Here is a 22,905-nt window from a genome sequence, read left to right on the forward strand (position 1 = left end):
AATTTAATGAAATTTTTACATGAATTTTTTTTCACTATTTAGATCTTAAATTCAAATCTTTTATCATTATTTTTTATGAAATTTTTATTTTCAGTCGTTCATTTTTAGAGAACTTGTTTGATAGGTAAATGATACTGAAAAATTATGAAATTTAATTTTCAAATACTTTTAATAGTGTAGATCAAGTCTAACAGAGCCGATCGTCGATTTGGAAGTCACATCATTGAAAACAACTTGGTAGTACAGAGGCCTTCGTGCTACCGATAGTATTCCAGCCTAGCTCTCTCTCTCTCTCTCTATAGTATATATATATATATATATACACACACACATATGTGAACTAGATTAGAATATTATCAATAGCACCCAGCTATTGGTGCTATTAGTTTTTTAGTGTCATTGGATTGAGAAATATGTGGTTAGTTGTGTTGGCTTAAATGGGCCAGCATCCTGCCCTGTGGCGGGAGGCCATGTGGGCCGAGTCATGTTCGAAATGACGTGAGGCTGGGTTGGGCCGAGTCATGTTCGAAGTGGCGTGAGGCCAGGTGGGCCGAATCATAATCAAGACCCGTGGGCGCTATTTCTGTACGCTTTAAGTGAATTGGTTGCGTATTTCTAACAGCTCGAGCTTTTGGAATTAATGGTTAGCGCCAACGATCCGACAAGTTGTTGTTTTTTTTCATTTTTTTTAAAAAGACACTTTTTTCCTTCTTTTTTTTTGGCCAATTTGCATAAAAAATTCACAAATTTTGAGTTTTTGCAAAACTGGGCCCTTTTTTCGATTTTGCATATTCGGTCCGAATTTTCAGTAAACTAACCAAAATACCTTTATTACTTTTTCTCTTTTCTCTTTTTTTTTTTTTTTTTTCTTCTCTCGTTCATTTTTTTCTCTCTCCAAAAAAGGCAGCGGAGGCAGAGACGGAAGAGGAAACGACCCGCCTCGCCTCTCACCCTCATGCCCTTGCCTTCCCTCGCGCACACCTAGCCTTCCTTGCCTCTGACCTCGCCAAGGCTGCATCACGACTATTTTTTTTTCCCTCTCCGACCCTTCTCCACCGTCTTCGACAACGACGTCTCTCTCGCCTTTTCTCGCCCTTCCTCGCCCTTCTCGCCCTCTCCTTCTCCTTGCTCTTGCGCCTCCTCCGCTGCCTCCGACGTCGATGCTTCTCCACCGACGCCGACAACGACGCCACGGAGGTCGCTACGGCACTACAGCCTTGGAGCGGTGTTGTCGCCGGTGGGTCCTTAGCGGTGTTGTCGCCGGTGCCGTGGCCGTTGGCGGAGAGGCGTGACAAAAAAAAATATAGAAAAATGAAGAAGAAAAAAAAATTAAGGTAAAAAATTATAGAAGGAAGATGAAGATAAAATTATATTGTTAAAATAAAATTACACTATTTTAAAAAAAAATTGCAGTATTTTAAATAAAAATTATACTCTTTAAGGCAGAAATTAGACTCTTTGGAATGATTTATACTTTTTAGCACAAAGTTGCACTCTTTAGGTGAAATTCACACGATTTCTCTTTTCCTTTTTCTTCCTCCAATTTACACTAATTTTCTTTCTCTTCATCTTCTTCCTCCTTCCTCTTCACTTTCTCCCTCCAAATTTCCTGCTGAGGTAATGATAAAAGCCCGTCGATGTAACTCCCACCAACACATTATTCACGGTCTAGTAGTAAACAAAGAAGAGATCAATCAAAATTTGGATTAATCGCCACGCATTCATCGATCACCAACAAAATTCGCAGTAAAAAGTAAAAGCCCTAGATTGAGAGGGTGATGGATGGGAGAGGGAAGGGGAGAGCTCTCACGTAGCCCATGGCATTCTTGACGCGCTTGACGTCGTCGAGGCTGGTGGTGCGGTGGACGAAGTGCTTGCAGCGGTGCCCGACGCCGCGGAGGTCCTCGGGGGGTGAGGGCGGGGCCTTGAGCGGCGTGGGCGAGTCGGCGAGGAACGCGGCGGTTGCGGCAAAGAGCGCGGCGTCGACGAGGGTGTGCCACACCATGGCAAGCAAGGACCAGAGCTAGATGAGGAGGCCTAGGAGGCCGCGGCCACGGCCATGGTGAGGGCGAGGGCGAGGGCGAGGGTGAAGGCGAGAGGGAGGGGAGGGCGGAGGGGTTGTCAACGCGGCGGGTATAGGCAAGGAGGAGGGAGGTGAGGGAGGCGCCGTCGCCGAGGGAGTGGTGGGCGCGGAGCACGCCGGAGGCGGCGGTGGAGGAGGTGGGGAGGTTGAGGATGTGGAGTTCCCACAGGGGGTGGGTCGCGTCCGTGGCGGAGGCGGCGATAGAGAGCGCCGAGACGTAGTCCTCCACCACCTGCTTGGTGGCGGTGGCGGTGGAGGAGGGGAGCGGCAAGAAGTCGGGGACGATAAGGTGGAGGGAAAAAGTGGAAAGGAATGAGGAATAGGAAAGAAGAGGAAAAGAAAGAAAAAATGGTGTAAATTGGAGGAAGAAGAAAGAAAGAGAAATGGTGTAAATTTTACCTAAAGTATTCAACTTTGTGCTAAAAAGTGTAAATCTAATCCCAACGGGTGTAATTTCTGTATTAAAGAGTGCAATTTTCATTTAAAACAGTAAATTTTTTTAAACAATGTTATTTTTTTTAACAGTGCAATTTCATCTTCATCTTCCTTTTTTTATAATTTTTGGCCTTTATTTTTTTCTTCTTTCTTTTTCTATATTTTTTTTTGGTCACACCTCTTCGCCAACAGTCACAGCATCGGCGTCAACGAAGAAGCATCGTCGTCGGAGGCAGCGGAGGAGGAAGGACAAGGAGAGGGCAAGAAGGATAGGGAAGGTCGAGAGAAACGTCGTCGTCGGAGATAGTGGAGGAGGGTCGGAGACGCTTCGACGTCACCGTGTCCTAGTGGAGAAGGAGAGTCGCGGCACGGTCTCACCAAGGTTGGAGGGGCGAGGAAGGGGGGTGCACGAGCGAGGGCGAGGGCATGAGGGTGAGAGGCGAGGCGGGCCGTTTCCTCCTCCGCCTCTGCCTCTACTGCTTTCTTCGGAGAGAGAAAAAAAAATGAACGAGAGGAAAAATAGATGAGAGAAAAAAAAATGAACGAGAGAAAGAAAAAATTGAGAGAGAAAAAGTAATAAGGGTATTTTAGTTAGTTTACTGAAAATTCGAACCGAATCTACAAAATCGAAAAAGACGACCCAATTTTGCAAAAACTCAAAATTTGTGGATTTTTTTATACAAATTGGCTTTATTTTTAAAAGAAAGGGCAAAAAGAAAAGGCATCTTTTTGGTTAAAATGACTACAATGTACTCACTAACATTCAAAAATTTAACTATTAGAGAGAACATTTTGATCAAGAACTAAAAATTAATAATATTATAAAGTTGACTTTATTGTTAGTATTGTAGTTTTTTAAAAAACTTGTAAAATTTTTAAAATATTTTTAAAAAAAATAGATATAGTTGTATAAATTAAAAACTATTAGTCAAAAAGGTATAATTTAAAAATTAGTTGTCTTTTTTTCTTAATTTTTTTTTAAAAAAAATATAACAAAAGATGGTTGGGAGCCCGGCCTGGGGCTGGGCCGGGCCTTCTTCTCTGAGAAAACGGGCGGGCACGGCCTGGCCTGGATTTATAATCGGGTCGGACCAGACCGACTCTGGCTCGAATCGGCCGGGTAATGTGGACCGTCCCTGCCGAGCACGGCCCACGTTGCAACCCTATCAGTGTGGGCGACCCTCACCGCGATCACTGCAAAGGAAGATTGAAGGCTGATTGAGTTTGTTTGGTCGGAAGGGACGGAGAGAGAGAGAGAGAGATAGATAGAGAGAGAGAGAGATGAATCCTCTGACGCTGGTGAAGCGGACGCAGAAGATCAATTCGAGGGAGGCGGCTTTAGGGATATCGGACGAGGCGTCTTGGCATGCCGAGTACAAGGACTCCGCCTACATCTTCGTCGGCGGCATCCCCTTCGACCTCACCGAAGGCGACCTCCTCGCCGTCTTCGCCCAGTAATGCATGCCGCCCCTCCTCTCTTCCTACTTGCTTTCCTCTTCCTACATAATTTTGCTATTCATCATCCATAACTCACTTTACGTACTTACATTGCTTCTGCTTTATGTGTTTGTTTTACCGGGTTAGATCGCACTCTCTGATAGCATCAAATTTCAGTAGGAGGTCAGCTAATGCTCTTTATCATCATACTGTCATTCAAATTTCAAACAGCCCAGTCCAAATAAGTTTAAGAAGAAGAAGAAGAAGAAGAAGAAGAAAAATCTGATGAAGTGTGAGTTTAGAACAACCACCCATCTCTACCAATATCTTTTGCAGTATCGGAGAACTTGAACGCCTGCTCCAGTGCTCCCTGTTTTACTTCTGACACTTACCTTGCTGTCGTTTCTGTTTGTAAGTTCGTGTTTCAGACAAGATCTCTTTCTGGGGAAAAAAAGAAGAGGAAGAAGAAGAAGAAAAGAAAGATAGATCTGCTTGTTCCTACAATCAACCAATGCATATGTAACTAATATATCTAGTATGAAGTTTGCACCAAAACCCTGGTTTAATCCGTGTAAGGCCGACAAAATGTTTTCTTTGGGAATTTCAAGTAACTTCCTTTGTACTTTTGAGGAACAAGCATTAGTTGGAGGTGATACAATCCTGGCAAGAAAGAGCCAACAACATGTGGATGGATCTATTTGACGATGGACAAAGTCTACCTTACGGGTTTCAAATGCCAAGCTTGTAACTTATAATGACTAAATTAATGTTTGCATCCACCATTACATTATTTGCATTTGTGTTTGCTTGAAAGGAATGATTAAAGAAATGTGTCTACTTGTTGACTAGTTCTCCTACTTTCTCACATGATAATGTCACTAATGATAATATCAAATTTACGTTGTTTTCCATATCTCTGTTCTCCTACTTTCGCTTATGACATTCTGTTATTATCAACTGAAAGCATGTTTGGTGTTGTGGAATTTTCAGATATGGGGAGATCGTTGATGTTAATCTTGTTAGGGATAAGAGTACTGGAAAGTCAAAAGGATTTGCTTTCCTTGCATATGAGGACCAAAGGAGTACAATTCTTGCTGTAGGTGAGCTGCTTTGCATGTACTTTTTGCTGGTTCACTCAATACCCTGTTACTTTTTGTACTAAAATCAATCAACTGTTATATATGATCTGTCCATTTGTTGTAGATAATCTAAATGGGGCTAAAATTCTTGGTCGAATTGTAAGAGTTGATCATGTTAGTAATTACAAAAAGAAAGAGGAAGAAGATGAAGAGAAAGAGCAACAGAGGAGAGAGGCTCGAGGTGTATGTCGTGCGTACCAACGTGGTGATTGCCATCGAGGAGCTTCATGCAAGTTTTCTCATGATGAGCAGGTGTGAAATAAGATAGGCTTATTAATGTTTGGAAGTCTTTTTGTATAATTATTGCATTAGGCACAAAGTGGTCATTGTGTAGTACGTTTTATGAATTGGGTTATCTAGTCAAGTTATTAAAATATGGCAGCGAAACTTTTAGTGTCACCATTTTGATGCCACTTGATCACAAGGTAAAGATGTCATGAAGTCGTAAATTTGATTCCTTAGATATATAAATATCCTAAATCATGTTTAATGGTTTCGATCGTCTATTTAGATTCCCCACCTTCAGAGATGAGATTGAAGTAAAGCCCATTTTACTTCTAGAATTATTCTAGCTCCTCTCTTTCTCTCTCATTTATGCATGTATGTATGTTTTATTTATCATATATACATCTCTGATGTATGTATGTATGTATTTTTCTTATCTCAAGATATGTTAACCAGTGCCTACTATTTTTGTGAATTCAGAGATGTGCAAACACAGGTTGGGGACCCAAGGATAATGCAAGATGGGACCATGACATATATGATCTCCCAAAGGGTAACAAAAAGCCCCTTCATAATGCTTTAGAACAGAAGCAGCAGCATAGAGGAGAAAAACAAGATTCACCATCTAGGTCTGCAAATAAAGATGACCGGCCTTTGAGATCAGAGGCAAAATGGGTACGCGAGACAATTGCAGAGAGACCAAGGCATGAAAGAAAATCAAGATATGATGCGGAGCACTCTGAGAGGCGCAAATTAGAGAGAGATCAAGAGGATGATCTTTTGAAACATGGATACGCCAAACGATCAACGTGCGATGGTGATTCTACTTCTCGCTATCACAAAATGGAAGATGATGAGCATCAGAGGAGGAGGACAGAAAGATAAAGCAGATGGAGTAATCAAAGGATGTTGTCTGTGTTTTGAGTCTCTCTATTGCTCCTGGTAAACTCTTAGAAAGACTGAGAAGCTATTGTGAGGTTAAATTTGCTGATCTGGGCTTTACAACCAAATGCATTCTGTAGACTGGGATAAATTCTACAAAGCAAACTAAAAATATTCTGGTAATTTTAGCAATATTTTAATAGCCACTTTATCTCTTTAGTCCTTTCGGCTTCTTTATCCTATTCCAGTCCTAATAGCTCTTTCCATTTGTTATCTACCACTCTCTCAATTAGATGCCATTAAAATGTTATCACAATGTTTTCATATGGATCGAATATCAATCTGCAAAGTAATAAATGTTGAGTTGTCGTTTCTATTTAATTACAGTAAGTTGCCTATTTGGACATCAGAACAAGCTATCCCATGATGGCTTGTTCAATATAAGGATTCTCTTTTGTGATGACAATCCATGAGCTCCCTTTTAGTGCGTTGCAAGGTGCTGGCAGATATGATTTAATTGCATAATACATTCCCTGATCTATTTCTTCACTTTTAATGATTCTCTGGTGATTTACTCTCTGGATTCTCTGGTGATTTACTTCTAATGATTCTCTGGTGATTTACTTCTCTTCTAATGGCTCTCCAGTGATCTATTTCTTCCCTAATGACTGACTCTTCCTTCCCCAATCATTCTCTTAACCCGCATGCTATTGCTGGTTCAATTATTCCATTGCAGCAAATAGACCTACTTGGATGTTGGAACAAATTATCTGGTTATAACTTGTGCGAGTATTTATTTTTTCTTTTGTGATTACAACCTATGAATTCAGCTTTTTGCTATTGTTAAATATTTATACATTATAATATCAACTTCTCAGGATAGCTTGTTGGACCGAGGAACCAGGTGATTTATCAGAATCTAGAAAAATGGTTTACAGGCCCTCTATGCTGCGTGGTCGTATACATTTCCATGCTACTCATTAACCTCTTTATGTCATTGCCTTTTGAGTACATAAGAGATTTTTGAACATGATACTGATGCTTCCAGTTAGTCCTTCGCAGAAGTGAGGAGTGCTCATCGACTTTCATCTTTGAGCAGATTTCGGTTTTCTCTAAAATGCATGAGCACACAAAAGAGCATGAAATGTTTCTCTTGCGATTTTATCTGATGCACCAGATATTATGATTCGTCGATTCCCTTGGGTAAAGTATAAAGTGAATTTATGAGTTGTTACCAAATTGTTCTGATGTGTATATTCTTTTTCAATGGAAGTATACACACCTCTTCATTAGCGAAGCAGATGTTATATTATTTTGGCCAAACGTGCGTATCTAGTCAAGTTTGTAGTGCTACATGTTTCTTATCTCTGCTCTAGACAAATAAGTGGTCACTACCCCTGTTTGTCATGTTTTAACTCTTAACAAAGCAAATAGCAATGCCCTTATTGGCTGAAATTGGAGTTGACAACGAACTGAAACCAGCAGCACATTTATTCTGCATCATGAATAAATATAGGAGAGCCTAATGACGGTCACCATTTATGGCAGTTCTGTTGTGAAAAAGCCAACTGTGCATAATATGCACTTCCAGCTATAGCATTCATCGTGTACATATTGCAGTACTCTTTTGAAGAAGATATAGGATGAAGTGCCTCTGAAAGAACTAGGTTTACTTAGATTTTATGCATATATATTGCCAGTCTCTTTCTGCATTTGTCATTACGCTATTTAAAAGGAAGCTCTCATAGATTTCCGGTACACCATTATATATTGTTCTTTCTTTCTTTGGAATGCACTGTTGGTTGGAGATAGACAGTCAGACAGTACTTGATTGAAGGTTTTATTAGACAATGGCATCGGTGCAACTTTCTTTTACCATTGTGAAGTATATATCAAGAGCGCTAATAATAACATAGAACTATGTTTCCTACATTTTATTGTTGCATATACTTAGCTTGACAAAGCTGTTACTTTTGCCTAGCTATATGAGATTATAGCCGCATCATTTGTTTTGCATTCAGGGGCACTGCACCATTCATCTCATTCTCCAGAAACCAACAATTTTTTGTTTTTGGATAAAAGATGCATCATATTTATTAGCAGCAGAGATTGGAACAGAAGACAGCTTCTGCAGCTCCCATATCAGCATATAGATGGAGAGAGCTAAGATGAGTTTATTGCTATAAGTGGAAATATTGCATTTGCCATTTCATCAAACAACAACCTGTGATGGATTGCAGTCCTTAGCTTCATCTACTACAGCTTCCTTTGGAAGCTCAGAAGCACCCCCCTGAGACAGGAAAAGGAACCAAGCCTGGGATCAGGACCCGATCTCCCCCATCATTCAGCCTCTTCTCATCATTCATGCCTTCCATCAACTTGTTTACGTTATCCAATACAACTGTGCCACTGCTTACTATATCGGGGATTATTTCATTCACGTGAATGTTGAGTGGTTGTTCTATACATATGTTCTGATTCTCTGCATTGTACCAGTCTTCGGAGACAACAATGGACTTCGTAGTTTCCCATATCTGTAAGGTTCTGTTGGGGCCAGGCTGCCAATCCACGGACCCTGAGAAACCTTGGAGTACAAATTTGAACTGAATTGACTTTTTTAACGGGTAAATCCTGCGTTTCAACAATAAGATGATGATGTTCGTTCTTTAGTAAAGAATGTTGAAAATCAATCAACATGTCTTATTGGTGGTATTTTTGACTATTTTTGGAAACCATCCTCTGCATAATTCAGTTGGAACACAATTGTGTTCCATCAGGGGCGACTGCTAGGAATTTGGCACAAAGTTGGTTACATACTGCCGTGAACGGGCAAGAGGGAGGAGAATTTTTTGAGCTTGAAGTTTGAAATATTATGTCATCGAGATCACAAGTTTACCTCATTAAACTATGCAAGTTTCAGGCAAGTCTATTGAAAAACTCAGTTGTTTTGCTGTGGATCACAAGCTTCCTATTGATTGGGATGAAACCTTAGGCGTTTTAGTTTTTCGATGGTCTGATTTTCTTAAAATAGAATCTGATTATCTTAAATACAAGTTTAAGCGGTTTCTAAAGGGTTGAGAGTAGTAATATTGTCCTTCGTCTCACCACATCAACTGTCCAGACATGGCCATCAGACCATTCCAAGGAAATTCCTTCGGACGGGTCCCAAAGCCCAAATGCCGGATCATCCCCTACAAGAAGAAAGAAGCATTCCTTCTGCAGAACAAATTTGACACGCACTGTGTTTGCTGAAATTAAGATAGATATGCGTGCAACAGAAACAAGCAGAGATCAGTGGTAGACATAAAAGGCCTTACAAAAGTCTAACAATGAATATTATGCGGAGGATTACCTTCCGCTAGAGTTAGAGAGGCGGTGATGTGCGCCACGTCATCCTGCGTCAATCAATTAACTTCATTTAAACTTGGAGGTAAATCTAATTCCCTATGGTTGAAACTAGTATGATACAGCGATGTTCGAACTGCTCTAGATTGCGTGCTCTCTCATCTTAGGCGAGTAATTTAACTGGGGACGAGGAAAGAGGAAGTGATAAAAGAGACAACATGACCTGTGCAGCTGCCGCCGAGGGTGGAGACATGGATGATCGAATGGGTCTCGTCTTCTGGGAAAAGAAGAGATAGCCCCCGGTAACCTTCTCGAAAGGATAGAGACGAACACGAGGCGTGGGGAAGGGCAAGGCAGTTGGAGTGGTGGTAGTTCTTATGGCGGTCTCCATGAGCGGCAACCCCTTGGAATAGCAGAACAGCCTTTTTGCCAATGCATCCATCGATCAGTCCACGCTCACGGCAAGCACAGTTGCTTGGGACGATCGAGACGCCTACTAGTTTTTTTTTTTTTTAATTTTATTTCTTTGTTCTTTCGAAAGCTGCGGATTTGTGTTTGCCTGTAACTACTATTGGTGATATTTTGGACCACGGTGCTGGGGAGCAGACGAGGTCCTGCAGGAGTTGGGAGATGACGGTGGTGACACGTGTGGGGCTTCACGGTTGGCGTTCCGCGGGATCCTCCGACCAGTCTAACGGCTAAAGCACGGGCTTTTGTTGGAGGACCTGGACGGCGTGAGTGATAACTTGGGCCTCTTGCTTGCTATCTTTCGGGATCAAAGCAATTTAGCCCAGTGATGAATTTGGGCACTTGGGCTCCATTTGGGCCCACTCACCGATTCTGCCATTTACATTTACATCTAAATATTAAAGATTTGATTTTTAAAACATTGGAATTCCCCAAAATTGTATCGCACTCGCACGATTCCTCGCCCCCGTCCGCTGCTCCGTTAAAACCCCATTCAAGCACTCGAGGAGCGGCACAAGTTCGAAATAGAGAGCGAGAGAGGGCTCAGCCATGGCGTCGTCCTCCTCGTTTAACTTCTCCACCTCGACCTCGTCGTCGCCCTTCTCTTCGTCGCCCTTCTCTTCCTCCTCCATGTTCCCGGGCTTCTCCTTGACCCAAACTCAATCCTCTTTCTCCCCTTCCCCTTTCTCCTCCTCCTCCTCCTCCTCCTCCTCCTCCTCCTCCGCTTCGTCTCAGCTCTTGTCCTTCGGATCCACTCCCTCTCAGCCATCCTCCGCCCTTTCCGGCGCGTCCTTTACCTCCGCCCCCGCCGCTGGCTTCTCCTTTGGAACCTCCTCCTCCTCCTCTTCCTCCTACCCTTCCGCTTTTGGCTCATCGGCCTCATCAGCTGCGACCGCGGCTAATCTCTTCTCCGGATCCACTGCTTCGTCCTCGGCTTCCAAGCCCTTCTCCTTCTCTTTGCCCATCGGCTTCTCATCATCCGCCGCCTCTGCCTCTTCGTCAGCTCCGGCTACTTCTTTCTCCGGCTCGTCCTCAGCCTCCCTCGGGTTCGGGTCCGCTTTCTCTTTCAACACCGCCGCCGCCGCCACCACAAATACCTCCTCCCCCGCTTCCTCCTTACCATCTACCGCTCCCCCTCTCTTCGGATCATCCTCCTCTCCTGCATTCTTTGGATTTGGGTCCTCGACCTCTAGTTCTTCGACACTGTTTGGGGCAACGACTTCGGCTTCTTCAGCGGCTGCAGCACCATCTTTCTCTGCATCACCACCGTTCGGTACCTCCGTCGCCGCCTCCGCCTCGTCCTCGTCCTCGTCCTCGTCCTCGTCAGCCGCTGCAACAAGTGCCCCGTCCTTCCCTTCCTTTTCTCCATCTCCAGCTGCTCCTTCTTTGACAATGTCGACCCCGTCATTCTCATCCTTACTCCCTTCTGCTTCCTCTGCCTCTCCTTTGCCTTCTGCTTCGTCTCCTTCCTTCTCTTCTGGAGCCGGTCTATCCTTCTCCAAGAGTGCTTCCGGCACTGCGCCAGCAGCTGGGACAGGTTCATCGGCGCCCGTCATGACTGCTGCTTTCTCTGCCTCCTCCCCCTCCTCCTCATCTCCTTTTTCTTTTGGGATGACGCCAGCATCTTCTGCTTCTCAGCCTTCCTTCACCTCAGGCAGTGCAGCTTCTGCTGCTGCGACCACGGCCTCTACAGCAGCACCCTTCTCGGGTACTGCAGCTGCAAAACCGTTTGCCTTCTCGTTCAATCCTTCTTCAGCACCAACTGCAAGCTCTGCTGCTTCCACTGCAATGACGACCCCTCCTGCACTATTCTCGTCACAAGCGCTGCCGTCTGCAGCTTCCTCTGCTTCCTCAGCTCCTGGCTTTGCTCTGCCGTTGTCATCATCAACATCTGCGGTACCCACCACCACCCCCACGACTACCACTGCCGTCTCCACCTCAGTAGCTGCGACTGTGGCAGCTACAGCTGGAGCCACTTCTTTTCCAGCTTTTGGTGCATCAACCTCTGCGGCAGCCTCAACTTCTGCAACGACACACTCTACACAGGCTGCACCATTGTTTGGTCTGTTATTCAAGTCTGCTCTTCTACTATGACTTATTTGAGTTTGATATGATTTAGTCTTTTTCTGATTACTTCTTTTGCTCCCTTTTCTTTTAATTTGTTTCTCATTTTTTTCCTTGTGGACCTGTAATCTAATTATGTACTGATAAGAAGCTATATGTTGCTGTTAATTTGTGTCTTTTGGCATAGTCTAAACTTTTAGGATGCGTCAATGTTATTCTTCGAGTTAATGTATATAGACAGGTAAAACAGAATAGGTAAGCCCATAATCAGAATGGAAATGTCCATTCTAGATGCTGCAAATCTGTGCCTCTCTGCTTTATGGGCTAGTAGAATGCAAAACTAAACAATTGTGGAGAAATAGCAAGAGAAATTAACAGCTCATCAACCTATGTGGTTTGGCCTTTAGCCTCCCACAGTTGGTAAGGATGATCGAGATGCAACTCTAGAATATGAATACGCTTCATATAATGCAAGTTTCCCCCACCCAAGATTTTTCTACCACTTAGATAACGGCATTTGTTTAGATCCCCAATCTGGATGTTTACCTCAAATCATTGATTTACGTACTTTACAGGTCTTCTAGACACTTTGAATTCTGCTTTGATGAAAACACAGGAAAGTTGCAATATCAGAATGGTGAATTTTGGCTTGTGGCTCCATAAAAGAATCACATCTTATATGCTTGGAATTATTGTCAAAGAGGTTTTTTTTTTAATTATTAGGCTTAGGATGATCCTACACAAAAGATCAGATTTTATATTCTAAAAATATGAGTTGGTTATGACTTTGAGAAAACAAAGAGGATGCTGTCAATCTGATTTTAATCTGCTTCTCTTTTAGTGTTAATCTATTGTTTTGTTGTAATTGCACTTATCACTTTCTCAGCATGGAGATAATACTTGTTAAATGTAATGTAACATTAGTGACAATGTGAACCTCCTAACTGAAGTCAAGGTGCGCCTCTTAACATTTATTATATGCCATAAGATGGCCAAAAGCTGTTTCATTTCTGTTATTCTTAATGTGGATCTTGTGCATCTGTCTCGTTTCTTTTGTCATTTCTCCTTGGCCCTTTTTGTCTTCTTTAAGTATTTAGAGGTATGAGGGCCCTTTTCTAAGAGATATCTATGGATTTCTGTTCTATAGTTCATGGCAATCTCAAATCCCTGTTGATTTGAGAAAAGATGAAAATGTTCCAGGAATGATGGGTTCCTAGGAATGTGAGATTCGTACATTTTGTTCGCTTGTGGAATAAACAATATTTATAATTTCTAATAGTATGAATGTATGAATACGGTATGTTGATGCATCATGCCATGCAAGGTGGTGAATGGCCTTTTTCCTGTTATACATGCATACTAAAAAATAGTCCCACATATACTATAATGTCTTAGATATACTAGATAATTGTAGTCAAAACTTGGGTGGTATTGACAATTTTGAATTGGTTTTGGCGAGTTTATTCAGGTTTCACTGGCTTCAATGTTATTGTTAGTTTCAACTAGAACTGTCGTATTTTGATTGGTCTTGGCCAACATTGCTAAATATGAATTAATACTTGAGCTTCGAAATTAGATATATTCAATGGACTTTACACTTCATTATGTATATCTCATTCTATCCAACATCATGCTGATTCTCTCACAATTTATATTTCATTCTACATTTCTACTCTATACTATTGAAATTTAGGTAATCACTGCCTTGATTTATTAGTTTTCATCAGTTTAAACAATATACTTTGAAAACTTTTAGTTGGTGTTATGTTGACAGTTTATAATTTCTTTATACAATGTGGTATATATTATTATTATCATCATGCTTGAAGTTTTTTTTTTGTATTTTAGTATCTTTCCGTAAATCTTCACCCATATTATATATAAATCAAATTAAATTTGTGATATAGCATAACCACCATTTGTTTGTATGTTGTAGCATAACTTATATTAACTCCAAATCTCTTTGACTTCTTTTCCAAAAGTTTGCTATTTCTACTTTTTTTACTTCTTCCATTTAGGAAGGTTTTCTTATTAGAAATCATTAAAAAGCTTCTGGAAGAACCACTGAAATGTTTTGTCCTGGTCAAGGAGAAAACAAAATCAACTTTCCAACAATGGTTGTAACTTCTGAAATATGTTGATGATTGTTGTATTCCTATGTGATTTTTGGACTAGGGAAGCTGGCCCACCGGCTAGTGATATCAGTAGGATGCCTAAGACGAAAATAAAAATGATTCCAAAAGAGAACATGAGAGGGGACAAGTAAATAAATTGTATAGAGATAACTAAGGGTTTTGTGGCGCACTAAAATTAGGTCCTGGAAGGGTGATTTTGTGGCAGTATCCTGATTAGCCTGAAGTGGCTGCTCCCAGTGCTTACATTGTACCTTAAGAAATTGTTGCTAGTACTTGCCTTGTTACCTGTAACAAACCTGGTGACACCATAAATAGTTTTATGTAATAGATCTTACTTTTCCAAGTTTTTGTTTCATCCTCTATTTAGCATCTATTGAGTATTGCTATATAGTCTCAATTTTGCGAGGATTTTCATCTCTATGCATCCGTTTAATGTCATTTATTTTTCTCATGAGAATGTTTCTTCTCAGGTGTTTCATCTTCAGCGTCTGCAGGTGTGCCCGGTTCTAGTGCCATGACAAATCAGTCATCGTCTTCAGCTGTTACATTCAGTGGTAGTAGCGGGTTAGTGTAATTTGGATTGACAGCTTTAGAGTCCCATTCTGATTTAAGACATTTAGCTGATTGTCTGCAATATTATGATATTGATGCCCTTGATGTACGCTAGACCTACAACATCAACAACTTCAACAACATCCCAAGCTCCAAAACTCCCATCAGAGATTGCTGGAAAAGTTGTCGAGGAGGTACTCTCTTTACTATATTGATAGCAGAAGTATGCTTTTTGGATTGTTGTGCTAGACTTTATGTCTGTCCTATTGTTCTCCTGAATTTCTTCTCGTGTTGTTCAGTTGACCAGATAACGTTTTATTTTGCAGAGTCGTACTGAATTTTATTTTGTTCTTGATGTTCCCAACTTCTCTGTCCTCTTCGTTTGCTTGATGATGGCAGATTATTAGGGATTGGAACAATGAGCTACAAGAGCGCACTACAAAGTTCCGAAAACAAGCTACCGCAATAGCTGAATGGGACAGGAGGATTCTACAAAATCGGAATGTCCTAATCAGGCTTGAGGTGGGTAAAGTTTTTTAGTTAGAAAAATCTCTTATCATTGCAGTACTTTTTCCTTTATCAGTTTGTCATAGCAATATTGTCTCTGACTGTACTATCATTATAGATCAGTAAATATTTCTGTGAGATATTGGTTGACATGTTATATGAGCTATTGTGTAAAATAAGCATAACTAGAAGTTATTTAGTAGGGCAGAGTATCACTTCTGAGTTCAGAATCACTTTTCAGAAGCAGTGCCAAACACCCCCTAAGTATTTGTCTATAGTTTGGACCAGGATTTGCAGGATCAATATATATATTAACATAAAAAATTAGAAAACAAAAAATGTCTCTTTTTTGAGTGCGTATTGAATGTATCACAATCTATAATTAAGCTTATAAATTCATGCATGGACTTCCTATAACAGTATAGTAAATGTTGCTTTTCTTGATATTGGAGATCAAGGGTTGATATTAAGCTTGCTACTTGTTTGAAGGCTGAGGTGGCAAAAGTTGTCGAGACACAAAATAGCTTGGAGCGACAACTTGAGCTGATCGAAACTCATCAGAAAGAGGTTCTCGTGAAACTTAGTTCTATAGAATGCTGTAGCTAAAACCTATACCATTTCTTTTAGCTTTCTTTGGAATTCCAGAATGTTACATCAATATCTTTTCCTTATTACAGTTCATCTCATTATTAAATCTACATGGCTTAATGAGTTGTGGATCTTGTGATTGATGATTTACCTACTTTTTTGTTGCTTATGCTTGCTTCAGCTGTTTTGTCATGTGCAGATAATTGTTGGAAATGGAAGGTCATCTACTCTTTCTCTCAAGTAGTTTCACTGGATCTATTTTTACTTTCTTAATTCTCCTTAATGATGTCTTAAGCTTATCTGATTTTGTCTCCCAGTTCTCTTCCCTTCTATCATCCTAGGTCTTAATCTGGCACCAAGCATTCTATAGCCACTATTTGCCCTTGTAAGCCATTGGCCTCTTACATGAGATGTCTCAAAAAATGGAAGTATGATTTTTCTCCGCTAGTAAGACGTATCTAGGATTTTTATGATGTTTAGGTTGGTATTTGCTTCAGTTGATGTCCTAACAGTTCTTTTTAGTTATAAATGCTTTAATTATTTGCCCTTTCTCTGAAATGCTTAGCTAGTTTCTTGAGTTTCATCTTCAGAATCAACTTCTTTTTATGATGTTTAGTTTTCTTTTGGTTAGTTATGTGCCATTTTCACTAACTTATTTTCGCCTCTAGGTTGATAAGGCACTGCAGAGTATGGAAGAAGAAGCTGAACGTACATTCCAGGATGAACGTGCATTGCTTCTTGAAGATGATGCTGCTTTTGCGAGAGATTCAATGTAAGTTCTTATTGCATATTTTCTTCTTCATCCAATTATTTCAGGCTTTCAGCTTTACTTTTGCAAGCGATTCCATGTTAGTTCTCATGGCACATTCTTCGCCATCCAATTATTTCAAGCTTGTACTCCTACTCCAATATTTTCCAACTGAAAATCAGGAATCCGAATCATATGAACATCGTCTTTGACCCCTTCTTATATTAGGATTGATGTATTCTTTAAGTTAGTTTCATTCTTTTAGGTTCTAATTTATTGTAAGGGTTTCAGTTTGGTCCAGCCAGTAACAAGTAACTTACAAAATGGACATATATGTTGTCTGTTACTGGATAGTTTCTTCCCTTCATGACTTCTTGTTTCCAGAAAGTCAGAACCACTCATTTCTTCATTGTCTACTTAGATTCATTCTCTTATTTCTTATGATTGTACAGTAACAGATTGCATGCCATTCTTTTGCGCTAAACCTTATGCAGATCTGAATGCCAGTTGCAGGTGACATCTAATAACTGCTTGTTTTAGATACCGATAACCCTTTTTCTGTACGGTCAGGTATGAACAAGCAGAATTTGTTGAGAGAGAATTGCAACATATGACCGAACAAGTGAAATCAATTATTCAAACATTGAATGCCACTCAGGTATAGTTTTGAGATATTTTTAAGTTGTTTCTTTTCTGTTAAGGTCCAAATTCTTACTCTAGCTTCTCTTTTTAGGGTGCTGACCTAGATGCTGCTGATGGTCTGTCACCTTTTGATGTTGCTGTTCGGATACTCAACAATCAGCTAAGGTCCCTAATGTGGATAGACGAAAAGGTTAGCCATAGTCCTAGCCCGAGGGTTTTTTTTGCTGATTTTCCAAATTTTTTAAGGTTTTCAGTGGTTATAACTTATTAGTTGGCATAGTTGCACAATGCATGCTAAATAATCCAAAGAAACTTTGTCCTATTTCCATAGTATGTATCTTGCTCTTAGAGATTGTCATTGTTCGGTACTTCATTTAGTGCTGTGGTAGTGAGATTCTCTTTTGAGTGCTTAATTTTTATTTTCTTTGCCAGGCAAATGAATTCTCCGGTAGGATACAGAAGCTGGCCAACCATGGTGCTGCCCTTGAACGAGATTCGACTGGCCGAGGATTATGGTTGAAGTGACATCCCCTTGCACTTTTGGGGTGTGGTAACGGTGTCTTGGAGGTAAGAAATTTCCCTTTCTACTTCCACCGAGTACCCATATCAGGTTGCTTTCATTTTGCTTTCATGTCATGACTAGAGAGATCCCCTTGCACTTTTGGGGTGTGTGAAAATGGTGTCTAGAGGTGTAAGAAAATTCCCTTTCCACCTGACTGAGTAACCTCAACAGATTGCTCTCACTTTGCTTTCATGTCATGTACTAGTCTCTGACTAGCGTTGTAGTTGTGGCATACAGACACTTGATATATGCTGCTGTAATAAGCTGGCTTGTGAAAACACTTTGTGTACCTTACAACTACTGAATTGGACCGATTTTGATTGTGGAGGTCTCATTGCAGAGAAATTTCCTTCCTTTTTTTTATTTATTCTTAAAAATGAATTTCTTCAAATTGTCAACCCCCCATTGTAGTTCTGTTATTTTCGTCAGCGATTCCTGAAGTTAGTTCTACTATTCTCGTAAACCCACCGCTATATATTGAGCGCATTTGGGTTTTTTTTCGTTCTTTTATTTCAGGTAAATGTCTGTAGGCATTTTATTAATGAGTTTAAATATTAATGTGCAGTTAGCTGAATAGCAAACTGTGTAGGGAATTCTAATTGATAAACATTTATAGATTTCTAAATTTGAACGCCTCCAACCAATCATTGCCCCGAACAAAATATATATAAGATCAAGAAAAACCGTATGCAACTTTGCCCTTACTCGTACGAAACTCTAAAAAAATCAATGTAAATATGGTAGAATTGAAATATAAACTAATACTAAAAAGGCATAATTCAAAAGGTTATGGTAAAATGCATTCAAATTCTATTAAAAGATGCCCACACAAATTTTATGAAAGAGACTCAAAATCAAAAACTTGCATGAATAGATAAAGGAGTCAAGAGCTCTTTTAAAAATATCTGAAAACTCAAGAACCCGAATATTAATTTGTGTGCTATCTTCTGATTCCGAAGAAATACAAGCATAATTATCTGGGTAAGAGATGTTTAATTAGCAAACTAAACACTTTTCTAAATTGGGGGCTCGGGCCTAGCACACCTCAATCCCGTTTGGGCCAAAGTCCAAACAAGCGGGCGAGCCATATGAACCAAACGGGAAGTCCGTCACTCAGCGGGGAAAACAAATGGGTCTACGGTCGGCCCATTCTCATCGGGGCCCATTGGCATGCACTTTCGCCGTTATGGCCGGTTGGGAAATTAGGCCCAAGTGTAACACAGCTTGCAGATCGGTCCGCTGCGATGCGAGCGGGCCGTACGTACTCGGGCTTGACGCGCTTCTGTGGGGGCTTCTTTTCGGGTGGGCTCAATACGGGCCCAACCTCTCCATTGATAAGTCTATTTTTGGTTGCGCTCGTTTTTTTTTTTTTTTTTATTTTTTTTATCTAATGATAAAAAAGAACAGAAAGCTTTCAGTTTCACCAGGGCAAATCCTACCAAATCTGCCGAATGTCAACAAGTACGGATGAAAATGTCATAAACGGTTGGCCTAGAACCCTTAATTAAACCTTCAATTAATTATTGTTTCGGCCGATACCTTGTCCGTTGGGCCCGGCATAAGCCAATCTTCTGGCCTAATGTAGAACGCATGGGCTGGTGGGTTTCCAGGCTTGATTAAGGGCCCCAAGCTGGGTTACCAGGCTTGATTAAGGGCCCCAGGCGACAGAGCAATTGAATGTGATAGTGCAGCCCAAACAAAATTGAAAGCGCCGTTGGATCTTGGGCTCAAACTAGGGCCGAGCCCATGATCGATCGTTCCGCTTCCCGTGTGCTAGTTTTGTCTGTCCACAGGACCGGCCCAAGACTAGATGTACTTGGACCCGTGGTCCGAGCCGTGCTTGCGTCCACGTGCGCAGGGCAACTCAGGGTGGTGGTGTTTGGGCCCTGGTAAAGATGGACGATTAGATAAGCTGTATATTATTATATTATATTATATTATTTATTTATATATATTATTATTATATATGGGGAGATGGGGAGATGGGGAGATACCGCACATGGCCTGCGGGCTTGCGGGGACTAATGATGTGGAGGCAAGCAGCGGCAAAGTGGTCGGGTGAAGGCCACTTTATCTTTGCATGTTGCAAGAAAGGCCGTTTCATGTGGGACGTACTCACCTCACGTGTTTCGGTTCTGCAAGATTAACCTGCAGACTGGGACACCCCTCCGGCCATGTGAACGAACGGCATGCATGGAGACCAAATGAAGGAAACCGATCGATCCAGTTTATCTTTCTTCCGAGACACGCACAGTTCACAATACATGAGCAGCCTCCTATTCAAGCACAAACTGAGGCGTCGCCTTAATTTATTCACATGCCACAGACGTTTAAATTTGACGATGATCATAACTATGACGATGATAGTGCCGATAATGGATTAGTAGAGAGCAGAAGCAGAAAGCCCATGGAGCAGGTCAAATCATGGACGATGAACAACTCGTGTCTATATATACATGCCACTATGCCAGTACCTACAATATTCGTCCTTATATATAATGCTTATTATATTTATTATTATTGGTACTTGATCATTAGTGCCAATTATTAATGTATGCCCTATTTCCCGGCCCCCTCACAGCCAAGAATTTAACTACTGGACTTTCACAAGAACATGCTTTCAGGAGAATGAAGGAAGAAATTAATCTACGTACGTACGTGTGCACAGCCGTAAATTAATCTTTATTAAAGCTAGTAGTTTCTACAACTAATATCAGCTGAAAGGATCGATGCTGTGTATGTTGGGAATCCGGTACTCGCCCCGGTACCGGATCTCGTGAATCCGCAACCCGCTCCGATATCGACTGCTGTGGATTCGGTATCGATTGTTGGGATTCCGCAACGGAAGCGTCGAATCGAATTTTTACCATAAACCCGTCTCCTCAGCAAAAGCTGATATAATCATAAAAAAGAAAAAAAAAAATCAAAACAGAAAATATGCGGATAAAATAAGATTCATTAAATAAGAGAAGATTACACCTGACTCCTCTTCTGCTCTTCTCTCGTCTTCTATAAACCCACAAAGAAGACTATCCTCCACGCGCACCTGTGCACAAGGTGCACTCAACTCATTAACTCTCTCTCTCTCTCTCTCTGTACGGCAGCCTCGAAGGCTCTGCAGGTAGCCTTAATTAATTTGGCCGTAACCTCTCAAGAACACAATGCTAATTAGCCCCAATGCATTATGTAATGCTAACTCAAAGATATACCCAATCCTAGTATATTTAGGATTTCGACTTTAATTAATATCTAAATCTATCTTAATCAATCTCTAATAGATTTAAATATTAATCCTAATCTAGTTAGGTTTATCCTCTAATTAATATTTAAATCTTAATTTATCTCAAACAGATTTAAATATTAATTCTTATCCAAATAGGATTTAACTACAAATTTAACCAAATCCGAACATTCTCCACCTTGGTTTGATTTGTAATTTTCAACCGCTACGTCGAGTTCACCATGCAAGCTCCACCTTGAGCTTGTCTCCTCCGCTCAATGTCGCCGCATCCGTCGCTCCGTCTCAAGCAACTGCACATCCGCGAACGTTTGGAACCCAAACCGTCTTCGATCCCGTTCTGACTATGCTCCCGTTCAGAACGTATAAGTTCCCACGCTTGTTCGCCTCGTATACGACCCGATCTCGTTTTCGGACCCTCATAGCTCTACCTGAAGCTGAAATATCGCAACCCTTTGAGTCTAATGCGCCTAACGAGATCAAATTTCGCTTCAATCTAGGAACGTGCCGCACACCTGTCAGCGTCCTCACGACCCCATCGTGCATTCGGATTTTCACCATGCCGACTCCCAATACTTTGCACGCTGTCCCATTCCCCATCAGCGCCTTTTCACCTTTGATCGCCTTATAGGTGGCAAAAGACTCCTTCTCTGGGCATACGTGAAAAGAACACGCCGAATCGAGTACCCACGCATCGTCCGAAATTTTCGCACCTCCGGTCGAATCGATCATCTCCAACTCTGCTGTCTGCGCCGTCGCTGATACCGTCTCGTCCTGGTTCACGACAGTTTGCTCCTTCTATCGCTTTAACTCCTTCAGATCATCCTGAAGTTTTCGACAATTATGCTTGATATGCCCCTTTCTGTGCAGTAAAAGCATTCTACCTCAGATAGCGGTTTCTTCTGTCGATATCCGGTCGCCGATATTCTCGCCTCCTGCTTCGCAGCCACCACCAGTCCTACATCTTGACTTTGCATGCCGGACTCCTGAGTCATCTTCCGCATCTCGTTCGAGAGAAGCGCCGCCGTGACCGCCCCCACGTTTATGGACTCCTTGCCATAAAGCAACGTGGTCACCAGATGCTCATATGTTGTCGGTAGCGAAGATAGTAGGATCAACGCCTTGTCTTCGTCATCCAGATTGACTCCGATGCTGGTCAATTGGGCCACCACCTTGTTGAACTCATTTAGATGATCATGTAGGCTCGCTGTTTCTTGTATCCGCAACGTAAACAGTCGCTGCTTCAGATACAATATGTTCGTCAGGGATTTGGTCATGTACAGATTTTCCAATTTCTTCCACAATTTTGCCGGTGTCGTCTCGCCGGCTACATTGTAAAGAACCTCATCTGCTAATGATAGATGAAGCGTACTCAGCGCCTTCCGCTCCATCTTCGTCCATGCCGCATCTGTGACCTCCGCCAGCTTTGCCTCCTTCCCGTTCAACGTCTCGTCTAACTCTTGCTGTACGAGGATTGCTCGTACTTTAATCTGCCACAATCCGAAATTGTTCTTGCTGTCGAATTTCTCGATTTCGAATTTCATGGCCATCTTCGTCGATCTCTTCCGCGGATCGATAACCTTCAGCTCTGATACCACTTGTTGGGAATTCGGTACTCGCCCCGGTACCGGATCTCGTGAATCCACAACCCGCTTCGATACCGACTGCTGTGGATCCGGTATCGATTGTTGGAATTCCGGAACGGAAGCGTCGAATCGGGTTTTTACTATAAACCCGTCTCCTCAGCAAAATCTGATACAATCATAAAAGAGAGAAAAAAAAAATCAAAACAAAAAATATGCGGATAAAATAAGATTCATTAAATAAGAGAAGATTACACCTAACTCCTCTTTTG

General features: G+C 41.5%; 4 protein-coding genes across 11 annotated transcripts; 2 read left to right on the top strand and 2 right to left on the bottom strand.

The window, feature by feature from the left end:
- LOC109728312 (O-acyltransferase WSD1-like) lies at positions 1,578-2,381 on the bottom strand (the record flags this gene model as incomplete). Its single annotated transcript, XM_020258692.1, has 3 exons — positions 1,578-1,668; positions 1,811-1,924; positions 2,019-2,381. Coding segments are annotated over 3 exons (558 nt in total), but the record flags the coding sequence as incomplete, so codon positions are not given.
- Positions 3,724-8,350, top strand: LOC109728408 (zinc finger CCCH domain-containing protein 25-like). Of its 3 annotated transcripts, XR_002220963.1 has the most exons (6): positions 3,724-3,972; positions 4,946-5,055; positions 5,159-5,346; positions 5,800-6,380; positions 7,080-7,404; positions 8,223-8,350. XR_002220963.1 is itself a non-coding variant. In XM_020258806.1 (4 exons), the coding sequence occupies exons 1-4, from the start codon at positions 3,800-3,802 to the stop codon at positions 6,202-6,204; spliced, it is 876 nt and encodes a 291-aa protein (XP_020114395.1). In that variant the 5' UTR covers positions 3,724-3,799; the 3' UTR covers positions 6,205-6,582. The 3 variants fall into 3 exon arrangements, 1 of the variants encoding a protein (XP_020114395.1); XR_002220962.1 differs by lacking the exon at positions 8,223-8,350 and having other exon boundaries at positions 7,080-7,493; XM_020258806.1 differs by lacking the exons at positions 7,080-7,404; positions 8,223-8,350 and having other exon boundaries at positions 5,800-6,582.
- On the bottom strand, positions 8,362-10,011 carry LOC109728315. The gene is made up of 5 exons (XM_020258693.1): positions 9,770-10,011; positions 9,554-9,596; positions 9,269-9,449; positions 9,098-9,106; positions 8,362-8,865 (listed from the first exon to the last, which is right to left on the bottom strand). Exons 1-5 carry the CDS (start codon positions 9,986-9,988, stop codon positions 8,478-8,480), a joined length of 840 nt encoding a protein of 279 aa, XP_020114282.1. The 5' UTR covers positions 9,989-10,011; the 3' UTR covers positions 8,362-8,477.
- On the top strand, positions 10,177-18,157 carry LOC109728407 (nuclear pore complex protein NUP62-like). 6 transcript variants are annotated; one of them, XM_020258802.1, is made up of 9 exons: positions 10,177-12,076; positions 14,684-14,777; positions 14,881-14,959; positions 15,165-15,287; positions 15,762-15,839; positions 16,529-16,632; positions 17,179-17,266; positions 17,342-17,440; positions 17,683-18,157. In XM_020258802.1, the coding sequence occupies exons 1-9, from the start codon at positions 10,564-10,566 to the stop codon at positions 17,773-17,775; spliced, it is 2,271 nt and encodes a 756-aa protein (XP_020114391.1). In that variant the 5' UTR covers positions 10,177-10,563; the 3' UTR covers positions 17,776-18,157. The 6 variants fall into 6 exon arrangements, 4 of the variants coding, with proteins under 4 accessions (XP_020114391.1, XP_020114392.1, XP_020114393.1 ...); XR_002220960.1 differs by lacking the exons at positions 17,179-17,266; positions 17,342-17,440; positions 17,683-18,157 and adding exons at positions 16,042-16,100; positions 16,178-16,288; XR_002220961.1 differs by lacking the exons at positions 17,179-17,266; positions 17,342-17,440; positions 17,683-18,157 and adding exons at positions 16,042-16,079; positions 16,178-16,288.

The sequence above is a fragment of the Ananas comosus genome, linkage group 23, assembly GCF_001540865.1.
Source record: "Ananas comosus cultivar F153 linkage group 23, ASM154086v1, whole genome shotgun sequence".
Lineage (NCBI taxonomy): Eukaryota > Viridiplantae > Streptophyta > Magnoliopsida > Poales > Bromeliaceae > Ananas > Ananas comosus.